The sequence below is a fragment of the Lithobates pipiens genome, unplaced genomic scaffold, assembly GCF_037356315.1.
Source record: "Lithobates pipiens isolate NorthernLeopardFrog02 unplaced genomic scaffold, aLitPip1_a1.2 Scaffold_19, whole genome shotgun sequence".
NCBI lineage: Eukaryota > Metazoa > Chordata > Amphibia > Anura > Ranidae > Lithobates > Lithobates pipiens.
The window spans coordinates 595539899-595550830 of NW_027507764.1; the positions used below are offsets into that span (position 1 = coordinate 595539899).

The following is a 10932-nucleotide window of genomic DNA, read 5'->3' on the forward strand; positions in this document are numbered from 1 at the left end:
TAGCAATGCCGGGATCACTGGGGGTTACAATGTAGCAATGCCGGGATCACTGGGGGTTACAATGTAGCAATGCCGGGATCACTGGGGGTTACAATGTAGCAATGCCGGGATCACTGGGGGTTACAATGTAGCAATGCCGGGATCACTGATGGTTACAATGTAGCAATGCTGGGATCACTGATGGTTACAATGTAGCAATGCTGGGATCACTGATGGTTACAATGTAGCAATGCCGGGATCACTGGTGGTTACAATGTAGCAATGCTGGGATCACTGGGGGTTACAATGTAGCAATGCCGGGATCACTGGGGGTTACAATGTAGCAATGCCGGGATCACTGGGGGTTACAATGTAGCAATGCCGGAATCACTGGCGGTTACAATGTAGCAATGCCGGGCTCAATGGTTGTTACAATATGGCCAAGGCTCTCTGGTGGTTAGAATGGAGGAAGTCCCCCTCCTCCCATCCTACTCGCCCCCCTCCCCTCCAGATCTGCCCCTCCTCCCATTCAACTCACATCCCCCCTTTCAGCTCGCCCCCCTCCCCTCCAGATCTGCCCCCTCCCCCCTGTTTTGCGTATTTCCTCTCTCTCTGTCTCTCATGAGGAAGCTCTCAGTGTTTTGAATACAGGGATTCCTGAACTCGCCTCCTCCAGGGGCCCCAGAGAAGACTGCAGGGCCACACTACAGGCCGGGATCTACGTCTTGCAGCTCTGCTGTCCTCCCATGGTACATTCCTCGAAGGCGCCCCATCCTCTGTGTTATTGGGTGAGTAGAGAATGACCCCCCTTCCGTCATGTATTGGTTCCCCCCTCCCCGGGGGTCCTGTGTTTATATACCTGTATATAGGGATCTGTATAATGGGGGACAGTGTGGGGGGCATCAGTGACCATCCATAGACAAGATTCACCGTACCCCCAATCTTCAGCTACGTCACATGGACCGTCTGCAGGGCAAATCAATCTCTTCATTCACCATGTGATGTCTAATTTACAGAGCCGGGGAATTAGATTGTCAGCTCCTGGGACAGGGAATGATGGTTGTTGACTTGGAATACGTTGTTGTTGTGTTAACAGTTAGAAGTATTAGTAATTGTATTTATCTACTGACCCCGGAATGGACTAACGCCGGGGTCTCCAAACTGGGGCCGGATGTGGCCCTTTGATTGCTTTTATCTGGTTTTTGAGACACTTTTTCATTTACTGACACTAATGGTGGGGCACGATTCCTCCCACTGGTGGGGCACGATTCCTCCCACTGGTGGGGCACGATTCCTCCCACTGGTGGGGCACGATTCCTCCCACTGATACCAATGATGGGGCACGATTCCTTCCACTGATACCACTGATGGGGCACGATTCCTCCCACTGATACCACTGATGGGGCACGATTCCTCCCACTGATACCACTGATGGGGCACGATTCCTCCCACTGATACCACTGATGGGGCACGATTCCTCCCACTGATACCACTGATGGGGCACGATTCTTCCCACTGATACCACTGATGGGGCACGATTCCTCCCACTGATACCACTGATGGGGCACGATTCCTCCCACTGATACCAATGATGGGGCACGATTCCTCCCACTGATACCAATGATGGGGCACGATTCCTCCCACTGACACCAATGATGGGGCACGATTCCTCCCACTGACACCAATGATGGGGCACGAGTCCTCCCACTGACACCAATGATGGGGCACGATTCCTCCCACTGATGGGGCACGATTCCTCCCACTGATACCACTGATGGGGCACGATTCCTCCCACTGATACCAATGATGGGGCACGATTCCTCCCACTGATACCAATGATGGGGCACGATTCCTCCCACTGATACCAATGATGGGGCACGATTCCTCCCACTGATACCAATGATGGGGCACGATTCCTCCCACTGATACCACTGATGGGGCACGATTCCTCCCACTGATACCACTGATGGGGCACGATTCCTCCCACTGATACCACTGATGGGGCACGATTCCTCCCACTGATACCACTGATGGGGCACTATTCCTCCCACGGATACCAATGATGGGGCACGATTCCTCCCACTGATACCAACGATGGGGCACTATTCCTCCTACTGACCCCAACGATGTCCACCAAAGATGGACTATTGTTTTCTCCCAGTGGCCACAGTCCGGCCCCCCTAAAGTCTGAAGGACAGTAAACTGGCCCTTGGTTTAGAAAGCTTGGAGACCCTTCGACTAAGAAGCAACTGCAGGTGATAATCCGTCCCCCAGGATCCAAACCCTCTCTATCGTTATGGTACCCACTTGTATATTTTATGAATTGTCAGAGACAGGCAGATCCCTCACCATGGATGGTGAGACCAAGTACCATGGATGGTGAGATCTGCCCGTCCTGACCTGAAATGGTCACCACCGGGACCCCCAACATAGGCAATGAAGGACGAATCAAAGGTTGGTCAGTCAGAGGATGTCCTATATGTTGGGGTGCCTTGCACTGTGAATGCCACCCTAACATACGGTACAGCAGTCCCCAAAGCACAACACACAAGCAGAACACTGCAAGGCACACACCATGTATTGTGGTGTGCTGCATTGTTAGTAATAAAGATACATTTTATCATCCAATGTGGGGCACTGACATCCTATGTGACATCAATTCATGTTATAAGACATGTCAATGCGTGTGCATTAATGTTCTTCACTTCAGTGATACCCTTAACTGTGAATGCGCCCCCAGACTACGTGATCCCAACCCCTAAAATCTCATAGAAGCTTTCACATGGTAATGTCATTTCAATCCTAAATTCCAGTCAAATAATGTGGTGATCCTGCCCTCAGGGGTCCTCACCCAGCCACTTCCTGGTATAGGGTGACCGCACTCTGTCCCTGCCTCCCTATTGCAGCCTTAACTGCAGCCAGTAGTATCCCTTAAACTCCAAACGTTCTGCACAAATCCATGGCTATCAGGGTCAAGAACTCCATCACAGCTTCAGGAACGTGTCGTCATCTTCTCTCTCTCTCTCTCTCTCTCTCTCTCCAGAACATCCAGTCGGTGGAGAATGTCGTTGTTGGACTCCAAGTATCTCAGTAGCATCAAAGGAGCTCAGGCCTTCATCAGCATGGACCCCAACCTGCTACGTGAGTAGATGATGGACTGCCATGGGGCTGTGTATAAAGATGGATGGGAGTGGACTACAACTAGGAGGGGGGGAGCTGTGCCGTGGTTGTATCTACAATCGTGGCACAGCATGTGACTATTCCGGGGTTCAGAGCCAGACTGGCTGCACCTTGACCTTCCCAGGCCGCCATCAAATTTGGAATGTCATTTTGAACATAATGAACGTGGAGGTAAGTCAGGGGAGCAGCAGAAGATACCCTTCTTACATAACGTCTGCCCCATTATCAATCATATTCTTACACTTTATCGCTATATGTGGAGCAAAGACCACCACATCTATATGAGACCAAATTACCAAATCCAAAACCATGGCCAATATTATGGAGGAGCTCTCTCCACCCATGGCCAATATTATGGAGGAGCTCTCTCTACCCATGGCCAATATTATGGAGGAGCTCTCTCCACCCATGGCCAATATTATGGAGGAGCTCTCTCTACCCATGGCCAATATTATCGAGGAGCTCTCTCTACCCATGGCCAATATTATGGAGGTGCTCTCTCCACCCATGGCCAATATTATGGAGGAGCTCTCTCCACCCATGGCCAATATTATGGAGGAGCTCTCTCTACCCATGGCCAATATTATGGAGGAGCTCTCTCCACCCATGGCCAATATTATGGAGGAGCTCTCTCCACCCATGGCCAATATTATGGAGGAGCTCTCTCTACCCATGGCCAATATTATGGAGGAGCTCTCTCCACCCATGGCCAATATTATGGAGGAGTTCTCTCTACCCATGGCCAATATTATGGAGGAGTTCTCTCTACCCATGGCCAATATTATGGAGGAGCTCTCTCCACCCATGGCCAATATTATGGAGGAGCTCTCTCTACCCATGGCCAATATTATGGAGGAGCTCTCTCCACCCATGGCCAATATTATGGAGGAGCTCTCTCTACCCATGGCCAATATTATGGAGGAGCTCTCTCTACCCATGACCATTTTATATGGAGTTGGTCTCCCTGTGTGGCTATAACAGCCTCCACTCTTCTGGGAAGGCTTTCTTTCGAGTGTGTCTCTGCGGGTTTGACCTTCACACCTATATGAGCTTGTTGCACATCCCATTTCAAAACTATGGCTATTAATATGGAGTACCTCCATTCCCTCCATGGTCATTAATATGAAGTTGCTCTTCCCCCATCGCTATTAATATGGAGTAGCCCCCCGTTCTATCCACAGACAATAATATGGCGGACATCCATTGACCGGCACCCACTGGTCAGCTTGTGCTTTATTTAATCACAGCACAGCCGTGATGCTGGTGGGGTTCGCACGCCCCCTACATGGAAGTGCCGGATTACGTACTAGGTTTGTGATCCGGCACAGGAAAGCCCACTCTGCCGCTGTACTCTTAGGTGAAGCGGCTGGCAAGTGGTTAAAATAAAGTTATTCTCCTCACATGGCCATTATTCTGGAGTTGCCCCCTCCCCTCCCATGGCCATTAATATGGAGTTGCCCCCTCCCCTCCCATGGCCATTAATATGGAGTTGCCCCCTCCCCTCCCATGGCCATTAATATGGAGTTGCCCCCTCCCCTCCCATGGCCATTAATATGGAGTTGCCCCCTCCCCTCCCATGGCCATTAATATGGAGTTGCCCCCTCCCCTCCCATGGCCATTAATATGGAGTTGCCCCCTCCCCTCCCATGGCCATTAATATGGAGTTGCCCCCCTCCCCTCCCATGGCCATTAATATGGAGTTGCCCCCCTCCCCTCCCATGGCCATTAATATGGTGTTGCCCCCCTCCCCTCCCATGGCCATTAATATGGTGTTGCCCCCCCTCCCCTCCCATGGCCATTAATATGGTGTTGCCCCCCCTCCCCTCCCATGGCCATTAATATGGTGTTGCCCCCCTCCCCTCCCATGGCCATTAATATGGTGTTGCCCCCCTCCCCTCCCATGGCCATTAATATGGTGTTGCCCCCCTCCCCTCCCATGGCCATTAATATGGTGTTGCCCCCCTCCCCTCCCATGGCCATTAATATGGAGTTGCCCCCCTCCCCTCCCATGGCCATTAATATGGAGTTGCCCCCCTCCCCTCCCATGGCCATTAATATGGAGTTGCCCCCCTCCCCTCCCATGGCCATTAATATGGAGTTGCCCCCCTCCCCTCCCATGGCCATTAATATGGAGTTGCCCCCCTCCCCTCCCATGGCCATTAATATGGAGTTGCCCCCCTCCCCTCCCATGGCCATTAATATGGAGTTGCCGCCCTCCCCTCCCATGGCCATTATTCTGGAGTTGTTCTCCCTTCCCCTCCCATAATGTTGTCCCCCTTTGTGGCTCAGACAGCCCCCACTCATCTGAGGAGGCTCAAGATCCTGGCTGGTGTCTGTAGGAATCTGTGCCCACTTGTGAGGTCAGGTACTGATATTCCAATTCATTCCAAAAGGCGTTCAGTAAGGATCAGGTCAGGGCTCTGTACAGGACACTCAAGTTCCCCCACACCAAACTGGTCACACCATGTCTTTATGGAGATGGCTTTGTGCACGGGGGGGGTGGGTGGGGGGGGGACACAGTCATGGTGGAACAGGAAAGGGTCTTCACCAAACTGCTAACATAAGGTTGTGAAGACCACAAGAGTCTACAATGTCTTTGTATGATGGAGGATTACCGGGACCCTTCACTGGGGACACCTGAACCCCGTCATTTGGAGGGGGCTCCGCATACATTTGGCCATTTAGTGTGTATCCAGTTCCATGTGTGAACCTCAACTGTCTGAATGTTTGGACCTCTATACTTGCAGGAAATCTATGTGGGGTTTAGTGGGAATACAGACTCGGCATGGTAGATTGAGGAGGACGGGATGGCAATGAACCAGCCAAGTCTTGAGTTTACATGTGAAAATGTTGCAAGTTATCCAAACATAATGACCTCTCCATGTTTTGGTTGGCGCAGGATTTCCGGAGGTCGTACTTGAAAGGATCCAGATAAAGATAGAGGATGACCCGACACCTTCCATCAATACAGGCGGTGAGTTCCTTCCTGCGGGAATAAGAATTGTCAGCTAATGACGGTTTATTAAACGTTTATTTGTGGCGGCTTCACATATAAATCCTCATGGAAAAAAAGTAAAACATTGTTATATTGTAACTTCCCAGACATCCCGGAATTATACATTCCCAACATTCCCAGACATCCCGGAATTATACCTTCCCAACATTCCAGGATCATCCATTGTAACTTCCCAACATTCCCAGACATCCGGAATTATACCTTCCCAACATTCCCAGACATTCCAGGATCATCCATTGCAACTTCCCAGACTTCCCAGAATTATACCTTGCCAACATTCCAGGATCATCCATTGTAACTTCCCAACATTCCGGGATCATCCATTGTAACTTCCCAGACATTCCAGGATCGTCCATTGTAACTTCCCAGACATTCCAGGATCGTCCATTGTAACTTCCCAACATTCCGGGATCATCCATTGTAACTTCCCAGACATTCCAGGATCGTCCATTGTAACTTCCCAGACATTCCGGGATCGTCCATTGTAACTTCCCAACATTCCGGGATCGTCCATTGTAACTTCCCAACATTCCGGGATCGTCCATTGTAACTTCCCAACATTCCGGGATCATCCATTGTAACTTCCCAGACATTCCAGGATCGTCCATTGTAACTTCCCAACATTCCGGGATCGTCCATTGTAACTTCCCAACATTCCGGGATCGTCCATTGTAACTTCCCAACATTCCGGGATCGTCCATTGTAACTTCCCAACATTCCAGGATCATCCATTGTAACTTCCCAACATTCCCAGACATTCAAGGATCATCCATTGTAACCTCCCAACATTCCCAGACTTCCCAGAATTATACATTCCCAACATTCCCAGACATCCTGAAATCATCCATTGTAACTTCCCAACATTCCCAGACATTCCAGGATCATCCATTGTAACTTCCCAACATTCCCAGACTTCCCGGAATTATACCTTCCCAACGTTCCCAGACATCCCGGAATTATACATTCCCAACATTCCCCGACTTCCCAGGAATTATACCTTCCCAACATCCCGAGATCATCCATTGTAACTTCCCAACATTCCCCGACTTCCCCGGAATTATACCTTCCCAACATTCCCAGACATCCCGGAATTATACCTTCCCAACATTCCAGGATCATCCATTGTAACTTCCCAACATTCCCAGACATCCCGGAATTATACCTTCCCAACATTCCCAGACATTCCAGGATCATCCATTGCAACTTCCCAGAATTATACCTTGCCAACATTCCAGGATCATCCCATTGTAACTTCCCAACATTCCCAGACATTCAAGGATCATCCATTGTAACCTCCCAACATTCCCAGACTTCCCAGAATTATACATTCCCAACATTCCCAGACATCCCGGAATTATACCTTCCCAACATTCCAGGATCATCCATTGTAACTTCCCAACATTCCCCGACTTCCCCGGAATTATACCTTCCCAACATTCCCAGACATTCCAGGATCATCCATTGCAACTTCCCAGACTTCCCAGAATTATACCTTTCCAACATCCCGAGATCATCCATTGTAACTTCCCAACATTCCGGGATCATCCATTGTAACTTCCAAACATTCCCAGACTTCCCAGAATTATACATTCCCAACATTCCCAGACATCCTGAAATCATCCATTGTAACTTCCCAACATTCCCAGACATTCAAGGATCATCCATTGTAACCTCCCAACATTCCCAGACTTCCCAGAATTATACATTCCCAACATTCCCAGACATCCTGAAATCATCCATTGTAGATTCCCAACATTCCCAGACATTCCAGGATCATCCATTGTAACTTCCCAACATTCCAGACTTCCCGGAATTAGACATTCCCAGACATCCTAAAATCATCCATTGTAACTTCCCAACATTCCGGATCATCCATTGTAACTTCCAGACATTCCAGGATCGTCCATTGTAACTTCCCAGACATTCCAGGATCGTCCATTGTAACTTCCCAACATTCCGGGATCATCCATTGTAACTTCCCAGACATTCCAGGATCGTCCATTGTAACTTCCCAACATTCCGGGATCATCCATTGTAACTTCCCAGACATTCCAGGATCGTCCATTGTAACTTCCCAGACATTCCGGGATCGTCCATTGTAACTTCCCAACATTCCGGGATCGTCCATTGTAACTTCCCAACATTCCGGGATCGTCCATTGTAACTTCCCAACATTCCGGGATCGTCCATTGTAACTTCCCAACATTCCGGGATCATCCATTGTAACTTCCCAACATTCCAGGATCATCCATTGTAACTTCCCAACATTCCCAGACATTCAAGGATCATCCATTGTAACCTCCCAACATTCCCAGACTTCCCAGAATTATACATTCCCAACATTCCCAGACATCCTGAAATCATCCATTGTAACTTCCCAACATTCCCAGACATTCCAGGATCATCCATTGTAACTTCCCAACATTCCAGGATCATCCATTGTAACTTCCCAACATTCCCAGACATTCAAGGATCATCCATTGTAACCTCCCAACATTCCCAGACTTCCCAGAATTATACATTCCCAACATTCCCAGACATCCTGAAATCATCCATTGTAACTTCCCAACATTCCCAGACATTCCAGGATCATCCATTGTAACTTCCCAACATTCCCAGACTTCCCGGAATTATACCTTCCCAACGTTCCCAGACATCCCGGAATTATACATTCCCAACATTCCCCGACTTCCCAGGAATTATACCTTCCCAACATCCCGAGATCATCCATTGTAACTTCCCAACATTCCCAGACTTCCCGGAATAAGACATTCCCAGACATCCTAAAATCATTTATTGTAACTTCCCAACATTCCCAGACTTCCCGGAATAAGACATTCCCAGACATCCTAAAATCATTTATTGTAACTTCCCAACATTCCCAGACTTCCCAGAATTATACCTTTTAAACATTGTACAGATGGGGAAACTTCACACCAGAAGGAAGATTTTTTTTTCTTTATTTTTTTTTTCTTTTTGCTTTGGTACCTGTCCCTCAGGATAGTGCCCCCACCCCACCCCACCCCCGCCATTGCCATTTGATTGGCAATCTCATGATTAGTCTAGGAAATTGCCATGACGGATTTCCAATATTTGACTCCCATTGACTTCAGTGAGGTTCAGATTCGGCACCCGAACCCCCGGGCATTAAGCGTATCACTACTCAGTGGCTGAAGCCATTGCATCCAGAAGAGAGCCAGGAAAATTGCATTTTCTGCTTTGGTGATCAGTGGCAGTCTATATAGAAATGTAATAGGTATGGGGGCAGATGGGGGGGATGGGCAGCAGACATGACCTGGAAATGAATGTGCTCATTGTTAACTCCTTTCATTCCAACAGGAGAGGATGGGAAGAAAAGAAACGAAGGATGAAGAACTACCAAACCAGACGCAGCAAAATGGGGAGGCGTCATACAATACCCGCAGTGCGTATCCTATGGAAGGGGGAGGGCTCATACTGTACCAATAGTGTGTATTCAGGGGGAGGGCTCATACCATACCTGAAGTGAATATCCTATGGAAGGGGGGAAGGGCTCATACCATACCTGCAGTGCATATCCTATGGAAGGGGGGGGGGGGGCTCATACCATACCTGCAGTGCATATCCTATTGAGGGGGGGGGGGCTCATACCATACCTGCAGTGCATATCCTATGGAAGGGGGAGGGCTCATACCATATCTGCAGTGCATATCCTATGGAAAGGGGAAGGGCTCATACCATACCTGCAGTGCATATCCTATGGAAGGGGGAGGGCTTATACCATACCTGCAGTGCATATCCTATGGAGGGGGGGGGGGGCTCATACCATACCTGCAGTGCATATCCTATGGAAGGGGGAGGGCTCATACCATATCTGCAGTGCATATCCTATGGAAAGGGGAAGGGCTCATACCATACCTGCAGTGCATATCCTATGGAAGGGGGAGGGCTTATACCATACCTGCAGTGCATATCCTATGGAGGGGGGGGGGCTCATACCATACCTGCAGTGCATATCCTATGGAAGGGGGAGGCTCATACCATACCTGCAGTGCATATCCTATGGAAGGGGGGGGGGGGGGCTTCATACCATACCTGCAGTGCATATCCTATGGAAAGGGGAGGGCTTATAGCATACCTGCAGTGCATATCCTATGGAAGGGGGGGAGGGCTTATACCATACCTGCAGTGCATATCCTATGGAAAGGGGGGGGGCTCATACCATACCTGCAGTGCATATCCTATGGAAAGGGGGGGGGGCTCATACCATACCTGCAGTGCATATCCTATGGAAGGGGGAGGGCTTATACCATACCTGCAGTGCATATCCTATGGAAGGGGGAGGGCTCATACTATACCTACAGCCAGGGCCATCTTTAATATTGATTGGACCCTGGGCAAATATTTTCTTACACTCGCCACCAATTTAAAGGGGGCTTCTATGTGGACCACCAATGTAAGGGAGGATTTGAAACTGACCACAAATGTATGTTTTTGTTTTTTTACCAATATAAAGAGGAGTTTCTACACTGGCCACCAATGTAATGGGGATTTACACTGACCACTAATGTGAGGGTGAGGGGGACCCTCACACTGGCCACTAGCGTGAATGAAAGGATTGTACACCAAGCCCCAATGTCATTTACACCGACCACAAATGTAACTGAGATATTTAGCCTAAGTTCACATTTGTGTGTCGGGAACGCGTGCAAAATCGCTCGCCCAACACCACGGAAACGTGCCGCCCTTTAACAGATACACAGAAGTGCCATTAATTG

At 49.2% G+C, this 10932-nt stretch overlaps 1 protein-coding gene across 2 annotated transcripts in view; it reads left to right on the forward strand.

The window, feature by feature from the left end:
• Window positions 1-572: 572 nt before the first annotated feature.
• Window positions 573-10932, forward strand: part of LOC143997821 (uncharacterized) — a 24344-nt gene continuing 13984 nt past the window's right edge. Inside the window, exons 1-4 of one of the 2 annotated variants that reach the window (XM_077493639.1) lie at window positions 573-767; window positions 3023-3120; window positions 6059-6133; window positions 9515-9599. In XM_077493639.1, the coding sequence (XP_077349765.1) occupies window positions 6104-6133; window positions 9515-9599 (115 nt within the window). In that variant the 5' untranslated portion in view covers window positions 573-767; window positions 3023-3120; window positions 6059-6103. The remainder of the gene's footprint in view (window positions 768-3022; window positions 3121-6058; window positions 6134-9514; window positions 9600-10932) is intronic. The other variant, XM_077493640.1, reaches the window with a different exon arrangement.